The sequence below is a fragment of the Formica exsecta genome, unplaced genomic scaffold (genome assembly GCF_003651465.1).
Source record: "Formica exsecta isolate Colony F162 unplaced genomic scaffold, ASM365146v1 scaffold201, whole genome shotgun sequence".
Classification (NCBI taxonomy): Eukaryota; Metazoa; Arthropoda; class Insecta; order Hymenoptera; family Formicidae; genus Formica; species Formica exsecta.
The window spans coordinates 2,891,797-2,908,355 of record NW_021849308.1 but is presented as its reverse complement, the minus strand read 5'-3'; the positions used below and the strand labels follow the sequence as shown (position 1 = coordinate 2,908,355).

At 34.8% G+C, this 16,559-nt stretch overlaps 3 protein-coding genes across 7 annotated transcripts; 2 read left to right on the top strand and 1 right to left on the bottom strand.

The window, feature by feature from the left end:
• Nucleotides 1-555: 555 nt before the first annotated feature.
• Nucleotides 556-3,757, bottom strand: LOC115234709. Its single transcript, XM_029805999.1, has 3 exons — nucleotides 3,671-3,757; nucleotides 1,845-2,104; nucleotides 556-1,392 (listed from the first exon to the last, which is right to left on the bottom strand). The coding sequence occupies exons 1-3, from the start codon at nucleotides 3,755-3,757 to the stop codon at nucleotides 888-890; spliced, it is 852 nt and encodes a 283-aa protein (XP_029661859.1). The 3' UTR covers nucleotides 556-887.
• LOC115234673 (DNA replication licensing factor Mcm6) lies at nucleotides 3,633-7,637 on the top strand. 2 transcript variants are annotated; one of them, XM_029805897.1, is made up of 11 exons: nucleotides 3,633-3,884; nucleotides 4,053-4,196; nucleotides 4,422-4,686; nucleotides 4,763-4,965; nucleotides 5,053-5,251; nucleotides 5,337-5,867; nucleotides 5,950-6,255; nucleotides 6,602-6,938; nucleotides 7,025-7,150; nucleotides 7,231-7,370; nucleotides 7,464-7,637. In XM_029805897.1, exons 1-11 carry the CDS (start codon nucleotides 3,793-3,795, stop codon nucleotides 7,578-7,580), a joined length of 2,460 nt encoding a protein of 819 aa, XP_029661757.1. In that variant the 5' UTR covers nucleotides 3,633-3,792; the 3' UTR covers nucleotides 7,581-7,637. The 2 variants fall into 2 exon arrangements, with proteins under 2 accessions (XP_029661757.1, XP_029661758.1); XM_029805898.1 differs by having other exon boundaries at nucleotides 3,635-3,884; nucleotides 7,028-7,150.
• A 759-nt stretch (nucleotides 7,638-8,396) lies between these two features.
• LOC115234674 (urea transporter 1-like) lies at nucleotides 8,397-14,966 on the top strand. Of its 4 annotated transcripts, none has more exons than XM_029805901.1 (11): nucleotides 8,397-8,764; nucleotides 9,318-9,440; nucleotides 9,906-10,025; nucleotides 10,340-10,491; nucleotides 11,149-11,296; nucleotides 12,514-12,624; nucleotides 13,083-13,230; nucleotides 13,473-13,657; nucleotides 13,731-13,895; nucleotides 14,382-14,503; nucleotides 14,611-14,963. In XM_029805901.1, the coding sequence occupies exons 1-10, from the start codon at nucleotides 8,726-8,728 to the stop codon at nucleotides 14,454-14,456; spliced, it is 1,266 nt and encodes a 421-aa protein (XP_029661761.1). In that variant the 5' UTR covers nucleotides 8,397-8,725; the 3' UTR covers nucleotides 14,457-14,503; nucleotides 14,611-14,963. The 4 variants fall into 4 exon arrangements, with proteins under 4 accessions (XP_029661761.1, XP_029661760.1, XP_029661759.1 ...); XM_029805900.1 differs by having other exon boundaries at nucleotides 8,398-8,764; nucleotides 14,722-14,966; XM_029805899.1 differs by having other exon boundaries at nucleotides 8,398-8,764; nucleotides 14,382-14,966.
• Nucleotides 14,967-16,559: the final 1,593 nt, after the last annotated feature.

Below are 16,559 nucleotides of genomic sequence, written 5' to 3'. Positions count from 1 at the left end.
GCAAATAGATACGAACATGTAATGTACGAATACGTATAGCGTACACACGTACTATTCGTGTAAAGCACGGTCAGCAACGGTTTAATACGAGATTGACCGACGGACGCAGTTTGCACTGCGGAGAGAGTGCTCTGCTATGGTCGTTCAGGGTCCCGCGCAGGAAGCGATCTGGGGCCTTGATAGGCGTCGTTATGTCTTTGTGAATGACTACGGGACAAATTACACAACGTGGGCGGGGATAGTTGCGGGAAATATTTATATAAATTCGAGTATCGCGTCTCAAGAGAGACAAACGCTTGTGCGAACGCCGTCCTACGCTCAAGTGGAACATTCGAAATTGTATTAATTGTATTAATTTCTTTTCTCTCTATATCCATTTTTATTTTTCATACACAATTAGAGGGAGTTAATTTTTTAAATATAATTTTTTTAAATGGAATTAAATTAAAATGGATTTTTATAAAAATGGAATAGTATTAGATTTGTACAGATTGAAATAAAATCAAGACTCAGTATATTTTAAATATATATGCATAATCTAGATAATTAAATAATTTTTTTAATATTATCTATTTGATCACGTACGTACATGTGCACGTATGAGGCATAAGAAATTCCCGTAAAGCATATTTCAAAATCTTGAAGTATGAAGATACACGTGCATGTAGAAGGAAATAGAGATATTTCATCGGTCTATATATCCTCATACATACATACACACATACTCGTATATTATTATACATATTTATCACATCCTCGAATATCGGTTCCAAGGATCGCGAAAGCTCCAATTATCAAATTCTATTTCATTTTGTCATATATTTACGCTTATATTATTTTTATTCGCAATTTTACAATATTAGATACAATCGCTATTTCATTTATCGCTATTTGTAAATCGGCTCCTCGTCGCACTCGTATTTGTACCTGCCGAACGGCAAATGGTTGTGAATATTGTTCACTGCCATGTTCGCGTATACGCGAGGGTTTCGCGTTCCGGGCACGTAGCGTCCGTATCGAGACAGGACGAGGGCTAAAATGGGATTGGGCGGTGGATGTAACTTGCTGTTGTACCCGTCGTCGTTCAAAGTACGACTTAGGAAGCGATCTAAGGCCTTGATGGCCGCCGTTATATCTTGCGGCCCGCGACGGTAATACGTCGACAGTTCGGTTTTCCCGCGATACGGTAGTTCATCGTCATCCGGCTCGTCTGTCAAGTATCTGTCGAGCATTTCGATATCCTGATATGCGAATCGTCGTGGTACATGCCGCTGATATTCGATGTCTCGAGATCCCGATAACGTCGTCGTCATCGTCGTCGACGACGGCGGAGGCGATGGCGATGCATTCGGCACTTTCGCCAAAAAGTCTTGGTGAATTTCCGTAGGGAACCTTGTCGAGAAAGAGGTGATATAATATATGCAATACCTTCCTAGCGAGAGAAATACCGCGAGATTTTTCGTCTCCGAATGTATATTGAATGTAGTCAATACCTGTTTTAAAATTCTGTCTATCTACACAATATCTCAAGATCTACCGAAAAATTTAGTTGTAGTTTAATATTTTAATATTTTTAATTACAGTTATGCGATTATAAAATATATATTATTATTTTTTTCTTCAAGATTTATTATCAAGCATTAAATAAACTCGAGATGGATAGTTTCTGCTAGGAAAGAATTAATGACCAATTAATCAAAGAATATTGATGAAGCTATAATTGCATGCAAGATTTCCCCAAATTTTTTGCATATTAATTACGAGTGCCTTGTATATAAATATATTATTTTCGATACAAAATATTATCGCATAATTAAAAAAAAAAAAATGACAAGTTTGAATACCTCTGAGGTCCCGTCTGCGACTTTTGTCTGCGATTATTCAAGGTCGAAATCGCGGACTGAAGTCTTGTTGAATGTTCTCTGGAGGACACGAGCTTTTCTAGATCAGCATCGATCGAACGATCGTCATGTTGATGATTCGGATGTTTCGGGAACGGCGTGCTCGTAGCCAGCAAATAACTATGCCACGGACGCGGCACATTCGTCGGATCCAAGGATACCTTGGCCGCCAGTATGGCACTCGTCAAGCAAACGCGTGTCACCTACATTTAGACAATGTCTGTTAGCGTGCACGTCTGCCTTTCGGAAACGCATTCCCGCCATGCCATTCCGTTATACGGATCGCCGCTTAGAGTAGCGGCAGAATGCCAGATTCGTTTTAGGACCAGGGTCGTTGCACCCAAGCACCCTGAGCTAAAATACTAGCCGACGATCAAGCTCACGGACGATAGTTTCAGACTGCTAGATCAACTTTGGAATTTCTATCTCTGGTGAACTAGAGAGAGAAAATTCTAAGTTGTTAACGCGTCGAATACAACAAACTACGATAGTCGATAAAAACTTCGCACATTTTGGTTGATATCGTATAAAAGTGTACTTTATCGTAAAATCGCTGTACTGTATCGTAAAACGTGTAACAGTATTATTTTATTTAAGTTAATGTTCTTTGCACCGGTATTGCTGCGTTTTAACGCATCGAAACGCGCGCGAAGATGTCTCGAAATTCTCGTTACCAGACAGACAATGCTGATTTTGTCGACGACGACCATCCTCCTTCTATTTCGTAAAAACGACTAAAACGGCGGCACGCACTTCGCGCGCCATTTATACAACGTGCTGTCGCGTCCGCTTAAGAGCTAAGTCTTGTCTCGGCCAGGAAATGCGTAGAACATCTCCGTCCTTTCTATGAAGATTTCTACACTTTCTTCCCCTCCCTTTTCTGTGTCAAGACCGTTACGCATTATTCTCGAAATGCGAGGTGTTATCAAGAACTTTCCTTTTGTCTTGAAGAGACGCTCGCGAGACGAATTCTGCATAATGGATAACTTCTGCTTCATTTAAATTTCTTTTGTTTGGTTTTATGCTGTCAGAATTTTTTGCTGTTATGCGGATTGCAAATGCACTTTCACCGAACGCGCGGTTTAGACTCGGAAATATTTATTTTTTATCGTTCTGAGAAATAAATCTTATGCAGACGGAAAAAATAATAAAAATAAAAAGAATTTACACATATGTATATTTGTTATAAATAAAAGAAATGGCAGCAAATTGTCAAATAATTTATCTCGCGATTGCGATAATCGCGCGTTGAAGTAAGTGAAAAAATAATTCCACGTACGAATTATGTATGTGTATCAAAGTATTATTTGATGAATGAGAATGATGAATCATTCAAATGGCGATTTGGTTCGAACATCGTTTTAGTTTACATGCTTTCACCAGAGTGCACGATGTTACGGTCGATGTTTTCTTGGGATCACGGGAATTGGATGACAAGTTTAGGAACTATGAGATGGCTTAATTCATCGACTGTTGGTATGTGAATAGCGGTCGTAATTTTGTTGATCATCTAAAATCTAGGGAATTCAGATGCTGTATATTTCCAACATGTAATCAATTCCAACCAATAGCAGCGCAGTATTTTACACTAGTCTTACAAGTGACAAGATGTCTGTTTGCCTCGATGGAAACATCATAGGGTGCGTTCCGTTTCACGCATTGAGCGCATAGATCGCCTGGAAATCTATAGTTCACGTAACATATATTATAGATTTCCAGGCGATCTATGGCATAGATTCTATGCGCTCAATGCGTGAAACGGAACGCACCCATATTCTTGAAAACGTGTCCAAAGTTTCTCTTCCCGCCAAATTCTCATCAACATTATTTAATATAATAGACGCCTTTATCCACATTCTTATACTGCCTTCTTGTATAATTAATCGACGAAATGGAAGCTAATATTGCACTAGCTGGTCAAGCACGTGTACAGGATGAGGTCGGAATCAAGTGTCAAAAATTGTTTCAAGATTTCTTGGAGGAGTAAGTAATATATCTTGATTTTTTCAGAATTTCATATAAAGAAACTTCAAGATAAATTCAGTCTAATTTCTTCGATTTTAACGCGGAAATTAATATTATTAACATTTAATCGATTTTTTTGATATACTATATATATTTATAGTAGCTGTAATTATATTATTATTATAGATTTAAAGAAGATGAAGTGGTTAAATATCTGGAACCAGCTAAAGAACTTGTCAGTCCAGAGCGGTGTACATTGGAGGTGTCTTTTGAAGATACAGAATCATATAATCAAACTTTGGCTACAACCATAATCGAAGAATACTTTAGGTATCTATTTTTATATATCAATCCTAATATATTATATTAATCTATAATATTAATGGTCATATTATATTTGTATGTTATATTAATATACTAAATTAATAATGTTATGCAAAATATAAAACAAAATGTTTTTATAATTATTTTGTGAATAATGCATAAATGTTAGCCTTGATAACACTTAGAAATAATTATTTTTTTAATTATTAATGAGATAATCATATGTTCTAGAGTATATCCATTTTTATGTCAAGCAGTTTGTAACTTTGTCAAAGACGTAGGACAGTTGCAAAAAGATAAGGAATGTTACGTTAGTTTTGTCGATGTACCGACTAGACATAAATTAAGAGAATTAAACACGTCACGATTGGGTACTTTGGCACGTATATCTGGACAGGTGGTACGAACACATCCAGTTCATCCAGAGTTAGTTCTTGGGACATTTGTTTGTATGGATTGCAATGCATTAATCAAAAATGTAGAACAGCAATTTAAGGTATTATGAGAATTTATATTCATATACTATTATGCAAAGCATGATTAATTTTGGCTAAATAGCTCATTGTTTCTAGTTCACAAATCCAACAATCTGTACTAACCCAGTATGTAACAACAGACGACGTTTTCTGTTGGATATGGATAATTCAGTGTTTATCGATTTTCAAAAAGTCAGGATACAAGAAACACAAGCTGAGCTTCCTAGAGGCTCTATACCTCGCTCTGTTGAAATCATTTTGAGAGCTGAGACAGTTGAGCTGGTGCAAGCTGGTGACAGGTAGATTTAAAAATAATGTTTAATGTTTTATATGAAAATATATATTGTAATTATCAAAGTTATAAACACATTCTTTGATTTTTACAGATACGATTTTACGGGAACTCTTATAGTAGTGCCAGATGTGGGATCACTATCTGTATCAAATTCTAAGACAGAAGTTGGACCAAAAAACAGAAATAATGAACAAAGAGAGGGTGTAAGTGGTCTTAAGACACTCGGTGTTAGAGAGTTGACATATAAAACTGCATTTCTCGCTTGCAGTATTACCGCCACAAGTTCAAGGGTAAGCAGAATCAATAAATATGCTAAAAATATATTATTATTATTAAAAAGGCAAATATTTATTTAATTAATTTCAATTTCAACAGTTTGGAGGTACAGATTTGGCAATGGAAGAAATCTCACAAGAGATGATGAAGAAACAAATGTCAGAAGCAGAATGGAATCGCATTTACGAGATGAGTCGCGACAAAAATCTGTATGAGAACTTAGTGACCAGCTTGTTTCCCGCGATACACGGTAATGACGAAATTAAGAAGGGAATTACATTGATGTTTTTCGGTGGTGTACCGAAGACTACAGAGGAGGGTACGTCGCTAAGAGGAGATATTAATGTCTGCATTGTCGGTGATCCTAGCACCGCAAAATCACAATTCCTTAAATGTGTATCTGATATTTCGCCTAGAGCGATTTACACGTCTGGAAAGGCGTCAAGCGCGGCTGGTTTAACGGCTGCAGTTGTGCGAGATGAAGAATCGTCAGATTTTGTCATAGAAGCCGGGGCATTGATGCTCGCAGATCATGGCATCTGCTGCATCGACGAATTCGACAAAATGGATCCAAAAGATCAGGTCGCAATTCATGAAGCAATGGAGCAGCAGACGATTTCAATAGCTAAGGTATTTCTGAAATTTATAAAATACAAAACAATATAGCACACACAAAAGAATTATGTAGTGAACAGTCTACATATGTTTTTAGGCCGGTGTTAGAGCAACTCTAAATGCTCGAACATCTATATTAGCGGCAGCAAATCCCATCGGCGGACGATATGACAGGAGAAAGTCGTTGCAGCAAAATGTCCAGTTGACCGCACCTATCATGTCGAGATTCGATTTGTTCTTTGTTGTGCTGGATGAATGCAACGAAATTGTTGACAATGCTATCGCCAAAAGAATCATAGATTTACATTGTGATAATTTGAATGATCTTCAAATGATTTACAAGCAAGACGAGATTATTAGATATATTAATTTTGCTAAGCATTTTAAACCCGTTTTAAGTCGGGTAAGATATGTTAGAATAAATTATTCTGTCAAATAATTGCATTAACTAATTTAATTTTTATCAATTAATAAACAGGAAAGCCAATTGGAGCCCAGAGATTATTTATTTTTTTACTTAATTTTTGATTTTTATCTCGATTTCATTGAAAAAGACCCGAAATGAGTCGAACCGTTTGAATTAATGTATAATACATCTTGAATGTATATTCAACAAAATATAATAATTCCTTTACGCTCTAAGTACCGCTGGGGCTCTAATTGGCCTTCCTGTTTATTAATTGATTTTTATCATTCGAGCCTCATTGAATCTTCTGTTTTATTACTTTATTTTAATTTTTATATTCTAGGAGGCTGCCGATCTTTTAGTAGAAAGTTACACGGCTCTTAGACAAAGAACGGGTAGCGGAAGTGGCAAGTGGAGAGTTACCGTGAGACAATTGGAAAGTATGATTAGATTGTCTGAGGCGCTGGCAAAACTAGAATGCGTGGACGAAGTGACAGTGAAGCACATCAGAGAAGCGAAACGATTGTTACAGAAGAGTATAATTACAGTAGAACAGCCTGATGTAGATCTTGAGGAAGGTGGAGATGACGCGAACTTAGGAATGGATGTTGACGAGCCACCACCGCTCATGGCAGCGCTTAACGCATTAGATAATAATGATGATGCACCGCCTCAGACACGTATGTGTGCATATTTTCTTTTTTTTTTGTCTGTATATTACGCACGTAGCGCACTTATTATCATTACACATGTTTGTTTGATTTAGCAGCGTCTAACGGAATACGCGAACCACCAAAGAAGAAATTAACAATGTCCTTTGAGGAATACAAAAATCTATCGAATATGTTAGTGCTCCATATGAGAAGCGAGGAAAATCGTGCGGAAAGCGAAGGTATATTTATTATGATATAAACAATGGCAATAAGTTTTAATTATCATATCTATATATTAAATTAGAATATTTTCTAATAGATGATAATAAAGGTGGCATACGGAAATCCGAATTAGTTGCATGGTATCTTGATCAAATACAAGATCAATTAGATTCGGAAGAAGAATTGTTAGAACGGAAAAGCTTCATTGAGAAGATTATTGATAGATTGACATATCATGTATGTATTAATATATTTATATATTGTATAATTGGTGTATTTGGATTTTATATAATCATTTATTGCATGACGCGCGCACAAATTCACTTTCAGGATCAAATTATAATACCTCTAACAATGACCGATTTGAGAAGTAAAGATAAAGAGGACGAAGAAAAAGAAGAGGATCCTTTACTTGTTGTACATCCCAATTACGTCATGGATATATAATTTTTGCGCATTACATTATATTGATACTACAATAAAAGGCGTGCCTTTGAAAGAGAACAATTTACTTCTTTGATTTGCCTTTTCGCAGGAAAAAAACATGCATTTCCAAGATTTTTTTTTATTTTGATATATCGAGATGTCATATCTTTGAGAATTTTATAAATATACTATAAGCTTTATAAAATAATTTTTATCATTGTTTGTATTTAAAATGAATGAATAAATCATTCTGTTTATGCGATATAATGAGGAGTATCTTGAGTGACACAAAACAAATCTTTTTTTTAAACATTTTTGTCTTTTATTGTTTTTTTAAAGTGCAAAGGTTTTGAAAATGGAAATATTGAATATATATAATTATATGAATATATCATTTATTTTAACGCGTAGTATATTTTATTCATGACTTGCATGGACATTACAAAAACAAGTCTCAGTATCTATGCCAATAGTACGCTAATTAGCATCATGTAAGTCGCGCTAACTAATACGCATTTTGATGCATGTGTTATAAAGAAAAACCATCTGTTCTAGATATAAAAAGTTAAAGTACATATGTAGTAGCTTCAGTATCGTCTTGAGCATCGTTGTTAAACTATAGCCGTGATATTAAGAGAAATGTTTATAAATGCTCAGTTTATCTTACGCACAAAGATTATAAATATAATAGACGCGCGCGCGCTCTTATACATTAAAAATTATTTTATTACACAAATAATTTTATTATAAAAAGATTTATATAATATATCTATATATAGCAGAAATTTTCTTTGCGTTAATATAATTTTGAAAATCTTGTGTCATGGTTAACAATGGTAGTTAAATGGTAATTAAATATTTGGTAATTTAATATTAAAAAATTATAGTAGAGTTATAAAGATTAAATATAAAAATTATAAAGATTGATAAAAGACTGATTAGATTCTCACATATTGGAGAACGTACGTAATCAGTAGAACTTGTCACTTTTATTACGTGTATATATCAGTTCGCAGCTTTAATGCGATGAGTATGTACTTTTATTGCTGTTTAAATGTACACAAAGTATATTACAAATGTGTTAACTTCATGGTGGGGGATGTTTTGTGCAGTGAATTAAGTAGATCACTTTGTCATTCGATTTTAATATTATTCACTGTTACGTGATGTCCGCGAAGGAGGTATCAACAGTAGAACTGCGGCAAGTGAGCATTATTTAAAATTTAATATACAGTTATTTGTGTGAGTGCGAAAAGTGTGAAGTTTTCAATCCCATAATAATTTTCTAGATTTTTTTTTATTATATCTATATATCTTTCTTGACGATTCATATTTGAGTGTTTAATGATGTGGTTTTAATCACAAAAAGAGTATCTATAAAATATTATCAATGTTATATATCGTCAAAATATTGTCTCTATCGCAAATATAATTTTATATTTTAGAATATATTTATACCATTCATAATTTATTTATCACTTTTTTGAGAGATGAAAATGAATAACTCTTCAGAAATCTTCTCGAAATTTAAGTTATATATATAATATTTTCTAATAAATTGTATTTTTTTTGTCACAGATTTTTGCAATAAGTTTAAAGTGAAATTTTGCAGAAAAAATTGTCGTGACATATAATCGCTCTCTATTAAATTTTTTCTCAAAAAAATTAATTTTACATTCTGTAAAAATCTGTGTAGAAAAATTTTTTATCTACATATATAAGAATGCAATTATGTAAAAAATAAGATCAACCCGACAGGAAAAAACATGGGTAGCGTGCGTAGGCGACTTTGCTATTTTGAAGAAATTCTTTGCGCAGAAGGAAGCACCAATTTGGTACATGGTGCAATTATTTGACGCCTTGCTGCGCGGATTCGGACACGTGAGTAATAAATCTAATGTAATATCCGGTACAATGTCATAATTTTCATAATTTCCCATAAATATTTTCAAGGGAGAAAGTGAGAGAAAAGATAATGAAGAGAAATAGAATTGCTTTCGTATCATGGTGTATAACGTACTGCAATCGAAATAATTTTACAGAATGGATGTATAAAAAGATAATCCGCTATTAGCGACAATGTCAATATAATTGTTATCTTGTAATTGGTAAAAAAATTATAGTATTATTTATATAAATATTATTTTTAATTAATTATTTTGTTACTTTATTTTCTTATTATAAGGAATATGTTATATGTATATACGATGAAAATAGTCTTCATTTCTTCGATAAAAAGAATTTGTTACAGTAATAAGATTGTTATTTTTTTGCACGTTGTACGTCATCGCCGGAACTGCCGTATGTATTTTTAATTAACGTAGATTGGTTTCATTAACGTTGCAGACTGTTTTTGCGAATAATCCCCTCAGCGGACTACTGATAATAGTTACCTTGGCTGCAGTAGCGCCAGGTACATTGGCGTTGTCCGCAGCCACCGCCGTCCTTGGCCTCCTAGTGTCCGTGGTACGTTTTATTATTTATTAGTCGCGATAGTGTCAAGCGATGCGCGTTCTTACCAAAAAGATGTAACACATTTTCTGCCGCATTGCGCCGTCGAGACGGACGCTCGTTTCGACCATCGCTATTCATACGTGACGGTGCACATCATGTAACGCTCATTGTTATTTCTTTTTCATCTCTTTCGAATCTAATGGACCGTTTGCGTGTGCAGACGGTGAGAAAAATTACCGCAATGCGGCAGTGTCTGACAGCGAAGAGGATTTTAATCCTGGAATCGCGATATGACATTTTATTCAGACTTTTTCATTCTCTTGCAGGTCATACAAGAACCTGAGGATATTGTAGAAAACGGATTAAGCGTGTACAATCCCGTGCTGGTCGGCGCGATATCATATGTTCTGATACCGCGGATTTACGGAGCCTTCGATGCCTTCAGCTTCCTGCTTGTATTCCTCGCGACGATACTCAGGTACATTCCGGCATTTCATATTTTTATAGAGTATTTTGAAAATATTGTAATGGATAATAAATTTATTCGTATGTATTGTAATGGGCATAAATTATATAATTAATTTAATTTGAAATATATTGACGTGAATGATGGTAAATATCCCGGGAATAATATACAAATAAATGTAGTTTTGATTTGATACAGATGACGCATGAAATATTTCTCTGTATGTGAAATAATTAATTATTCATTTATAAATAACATCTTGACGCGCGAGATAATTGACACTTATAATTAAGCTAACATATACGCGAATTAATTCCAACGCTTCATAATAATTGTTACATCATCAAAGAAAATAGTGGATTGTATACTAATATTACATTGTAGTTACACCGGGATAATAATTCCTCAAGTTAGAATGTTATGAATTTAATGCTACAAATAACATTATGAATTTACACAACTCAAAATTGAAGGAACGCGTGTGGAGAAAGCTAATTCATCATGATTCTATGTTTGAGATATTTAGAATTAGAAGCAAGCTTATTCGCGGAATAGGAAGTTTGCGATGGTAGATTACACTGCAGAGTTAGCTGCAATTCACTCACGTCATTCAATGTGGCTAGACGGCAATGTTAGCAAATTTCAACAGATCTGGTTAATATTTTCCAGTGTTTATCTCGCGCGGTCTCTGAGAAGCGATAAATTCGCATGCACAGCGTGGCCGTTTAACTTGGTGGAATTTGCGTTGATTTTCGCCCTTTCGACGCAGAATGGAGCGGAGGTGTTGACTAAATCTATGGAACCGATGTATGAAATGGTAAATTAATTTTATATTACGTGTGTAAAATTTGCAATAAGACCCTATATACATAACACGATTGCGCATAGAATTATTATATTATAAAGTTTTATGAAAAAAAATGGGAATAATGTATTTAAAAAATATAAGAAATCGGAATTTTATAATTTTGCAATCTACTAAATAAAGACAGTATGATACTTTTACTCTCGAAAATCAAAGTTAATATAATAAAACTATTTTTCCTTAATAATAAGCAATCATTGTAAAAAAATGCATATAATGAAAAAGTTACAATACCCTTAAGATTTACGAAATGTAATACACAAAAGGCGTTTTATTTGACAAGCGCTATACTCGTTTAAAATGACAGCGAATGAGTGATTGATCGCAATTTTAAAAGTTTTAATTTACCATCAGTTTTAGACGAAAGGGCAAGTTTGATGAGAATAAAGCGGAGGTTTCGGCGCTTGGAATAAAAAACTCGCTCGAAAAGAGTCGGCCTCCAATATTCAGACCATACATATTTGACATGCCTTCACAAGGGAAAATACTATCCACCGTGGGTCGGAGCATAACTTTTTCCCGTATTGATCAAACTCTGCCCCGAACAACTCTGTCGGCGATAACTTACCTTCTCGGCTTGGATTTATTTTACCCTAACTAGTCGTCGGTTGTTTGTTTCTGTTGAATATTGGGCGAGTTTCCGTCACGTTTCTCTTTTTCTCTCAAACTATTTCCTTTTAGAAAACAGCGCTATAACAGTAGCTTATTTGAAAATATGACTCGGTTGGGTGTGTAGCTGCGGTTATATGTAAATTAAGTTTTATGACGAGAGTGAAAATGTGCCATTATCTTCGCGCTACGCTAATCGCTCGTGTATCCTCGCGATAACGCGAAAGTATTAACTGTACTCTCTCATACAGCGTAAGTAAACTTCGCGATTCATGCGAATAATGCTTGATCGTAAGCAGCAAAATTTGTGAAAATCGCAGCTGCGCGGAACAACACTGTCTTTTTTTACGAGAAAAGTTTCTTCTCCCTCTGTGTTATAGAAAAATTTACGGCCGAGGTCGATATGCGCGATGCAGAATATAAATTACTTCTCTCTCCGCGAGGCATATATTTCATCATAAAATAGTTTGAACCCTCTCTAGACTTGTCGAGAGATCACCCCGTGCATTTCTGCATCACGTGCATCAGGTTATTGTGCAAGATTCTCCCATTGTTTTCAGCACAATGCAACAAGTGAGACAACGATGACGACGACGACGGCGACGACGACAATGAACGACGCCGGTTTCTACCCGGAGACTGCTACCAACGTTTATATCGACTGGGGAATGGTAGAGTTTACTTGTGCTCCATTTTTTGTAACAGTGTACTCTTGATTTCTTTTAAAAAATACTATTGGACCTTGTTAGTTCTACCGTTCATTCGGAATCTGTTTTTCATATTGCAATATGTAGCATAGTAAAATCTTATTACAAGGCATTTCAATAAACCTTCAAATTTAATTCGTTGCATCGCGATTCTACTATATTAAATTTTCTATACAATTGATATATATACAGTTACTGAGTACAAGAGCCTGTTAAATTTTATTTTATCGAATATTGTATAACGGTATTGATATTTGTTGTGCATCGGAATTTTTTTTATAGCTACTCGAAGTTACTGTAACGGAAATAAAATGGAATGAATATTTTCGCTTCTGTTTATCGAGAGAAATGCAATACAAAGAATATATAAATGAATATATCAATCTATTTGCGCGTGTATGCTTCAAGAAAACGTATTTTAGATACTACGAGGTAGCGTTGTTTCCGCATCACAGCTGTTTGGCATCGATAATGTGATCGTTGGAGCTGTCATGTACCTAGCAATGTTAATATATTCGCCGGCGTCAACCGCGTTTTCCTTTTTTGGAGCTCTCTGTGGAACTTTTGCAGGTATTTAAATAATTTTTTTATATAAAAATATGTACAAAAGAGAAAGAGAAAAAGAGAGAGGGAGAGAGAAAAGAGAGGAGACATGAGGGAATCATTAATTTTGTTTACCGTTTATTAATGGGGCATAGTGAATATATGAAATTTTCCAACGTCAATACAGGCAAGGCGCTAAGAGCAAGAACATTTGTTTCGAGATAAAAGCCTGGGTATATAAATTATCGTTATCGCAAATTTTCTATTAGGTTTGGAGCTCGGAGCAGACTATCATAAAGTCTACAGCGGATTCTGGGGATACAATAGTCTCTTGACCGGGGCTGCTTTAGGAGGAAATCTGTTGGTGCTGAACGGTCAGACGGCCGCTGCCACCGTCATGGCGATTATTTTTACCTCACTTTTGCAATATTCCATAGAATCGATATTTATAAAAGTAATTAAAGTCCTTCCTTTTCTATTTTGCTGATTTATAATACTTTCCACCCTTTCAACGCGTTATATTTTAGGCGCGATTACCAATATTGGCACTACCGTTCGTAATAGCAACTTCGTTGTTTTTAAAATTGAGTAACGGCAAGGGAGATCTAACGTTTCCGTGGCCCGTATCGCCAATCTCCTTTCCTGAGAAACAGCGTCACGATTACCTCGTCCGTCGTGCGGCACTTAAAGAGGTACGTTTTTTCTGATTTCTTTCTCGACTCTATACATAAAATTTTATATTCGCGATGATAGAGATAAGAATAAACGACGTACTTTATCATTGTGACGTATATCGAATTCCGTTCTGTAAGACCCCCAAACGTGATTTGCCATTGAAACTTTTTGCGATAAGATGGCTCTCAGGACCCATCAAAACCACGCCCTACAAGAAGGACAGAAATTGATTTCTGCCCTACTCTCAGCTGGTGCGTGGGCCGAATTGTCTTCCCGCTAAGCTGCGAGCTAAAATAAATAAAACTTTCGAGCCTCAAACCCCTGTAACATATTGTTATAATTAATGATTTCGTAAAAAACTGGAAAAATTGAAAAAATAATCTATTGAAATTAAACATAGAGAAAAAAGTCTAATTATCATTATTTTTTATTTCAACTGATGTAAAATTAGACTAAATATGAATATAAATTTTAACTGTTTTATTTGAATTTATATTTTGTAGGAGGATACTTTGTGTGTGGAAGAACTTGAGCTCGTCATTCAGAATGAGAAGGGGCCGACCCAGCCGGATAATTAATGGTGTGCCCCTGAGTGATATGCGTAATTACAATTTAGTATTATATGGTAAGCAGCAATTTTCAACGTTTGTCATATCGTCTTAATCATTCAGAATAAAAAAATCTCTTATTATTTTTAAATATTTATACAAATGTATATTTATACTTAACTAGCAATTTTATTATTTACCTTGAGTAAACTAGTCATATATTTCTGATAATGACCTTTGACTGATATGATGCCAATTCAATAATCGCGCTCATCATTTATATCTTCTTAAAAAGGAAAAGGAATGTTTTCCGCCGATTCTTTCGCGCGGAACAGATAGAATTATTCTTGCGATGTCTACAAACATATGTGCGAAAGGTATGTTTTTTACGCATCAGTGAATGTTAATGCTAATCAGAGTTATATAAGCATATTAAATAGAGATAGAAAGATATAGAGAACTAAGTATAACTATTTTATTGTATCTTGGTATCATACTTTATGTACAAGCAACAAAGATAAATTTCTCCATTTACAACAATAAGATACATATTTATATTTATATATATTTATATACTTCATACATACGGATTTATATATACATGATAAAAAATTTATAAAATTTGACGATATAAAAAGTTATGTACTGCGTTTACGCTGTGAAAAATTCAGAAGCGAGACAAGGGATGCATTAACACTACAGCTTGTTAAAACAATTTTATTTTGAAGAAAAGATTTTATTTTTTAATCTACGCACGTACGCTCTCGTTTTCGTATGCAACGTACATCGTCCCTGGAATATCTCTGATTCCACCAAGATTCTTCGCCACGTTTCCAGATAACAGTGTACGTGCTAATCGTCTTATCTTACGTAGACGATGCGAAAGTACGCCTGGAGGGAGAACGAAGATATTAAGGCTTTGCTAGTGGAAGGGAATTTTTTCAGCGTTTTTACCAAGCTACGAGAAGCTACAGGTCGATCGATTAAATTTATTTGGACGATTCCGTTCTCGCGAGTCATAAATTCAATCGCTAGATTTTTATTCGCTCATCTCATGATGCAAAATTGCACCAAGGGAGCCATATTGCATCTCTATTGCTTATCGCTACTGGATCTCGGTTTTCCACTTTTGCGTAAAGTGCAGTGAAATGTAAGGCGAAGGGAAAATTTCACGCATGAAGAGGGGCTGGATTGGAAATCTTCCAAAGCGAACAGACGCCGGTGACGAGGAATCTGCGAAAGATATTGTTCCGAAGGCGAGGACAAAGGCAAGGCCATTCCGAAAGCCTCTCTCAACATCGGCCGACTTAATCAAACTGACAAAAAGTGCTTTACTGCTCGGGAACGACGCTCACAATTCGTCCTTATTTCTCGAGAAAGGGGAGTTAATGAAGAAGAGTGAAACGAGAATTCTAATCTCTCGTCCGAATCGTTAAAGTCATTTTTTATTTTTACCTCGCGAGATTCGATATCGAGATTCGTTCAATCTCGGCGATTTGTAAAATAAAGATAAGAATACTTTGTAATACGTTACGATGCAGTTAAAATGCAGGAGTTTACTTTTATGTGTCTTGTATAGCGAGTATCGCTATCTATCTTTATAACGTAACCCGTAACAGCGCGGTTGCAGCACAAGCAATAAAATGATTTATACCTCGATATAAACCTAGGTTTAACACAGAGTCTGCATAGTCGGCTTTTTCCTGGGAAGATTATAGAACGGACAGTTTTGCGCAGGTAATTGTAATAGTTTGTTAAAATTAACGCCTATAATTCTCCATTTATCAAAACGCAATTTACCATTTCAGTAATAATTAAAGCCAATCATTTTAATTTCGGACATTGACGCATTCATTAAGAGAGAGTGAGAGAGTAGCATACGCACACACATATATTAAATTAATAATATATTAAGCTATTAAACAATATCTTATAATTATATTAAAATTAACATTAAATTGATATCTTTATTATTTATTCGCATTACTAAAGTGCAATATTCTAAATTTTTAATCTTTAAGAATTTATTCTGTTAAAACCATCAATTTTTCGAAAAACTCACTTTTTTAAATCTAATTTTAAATATTTTTAATCTGAAGAAATTGTGCCACTTTTGGAACATTGCGTGTGATA

Coding starts and splice junctions, on each gene's coding strand:
- LOC115234709 (XM_029805999.1), bottom strand. CDS start 3,757: ATGTGGATAAAGGCGTCTATTATATTAAATAATGTTGATGAGAATTTG. Junction 2,105..3,670: donor ACACGTTTTCAAGAATATGG/GTGCGTTCCGTT, acceptor GTCTAAATGTAG/GTGACACGCGTTTGCTTGAC. Junction 1,393..1,844: donor TCGCAGACGGGACCTCAGAG/GTATTCAAACTT, acceptor TTTCTCGACAAG/GTTCCCTACGGAAATTCACC.
- LOC115234674 (XM_029805900.1), top strand. CDS start 8,726: ATGTCCGCGAAGGAGGTATCAACAGTAGAACTGCGGCAA. Junction 10,492..11,148: donor TTCCTCGCGACGATACTCAG/GTACATTCCGGC, acceptor AATATTTTCCAG/TGTTTATCTCGCGCGGTCTC. Junction 13,658..13,730: donor TAGAATCGATATTTATAAAA/GTAATTAAAGTC, acceptor GTTATATTTTAG/GCGCGATTACCAATATTGGC.
- LOC115234673 (XM_029805897.1), top strand. CDS start 3,793: ATGGAAGCTAATATTGCACTAGCTGGTCAAGCACGTGTACAGGATGAG. Junction 5,868..5,949: donor AGACGATTTCAATAGCTAAG/GTATTTCTGAAA, acceptor ATATGTTTTTAG/GCCGGTGTTAGAGCAACTCT. Junction 6,256..6,601: donor TTAAACCCGTTTTAAGTCGG/GTAAGATATGTT, acceptor TTTATATTCTAG/GAGGCTGCCGATCTTTTAGT.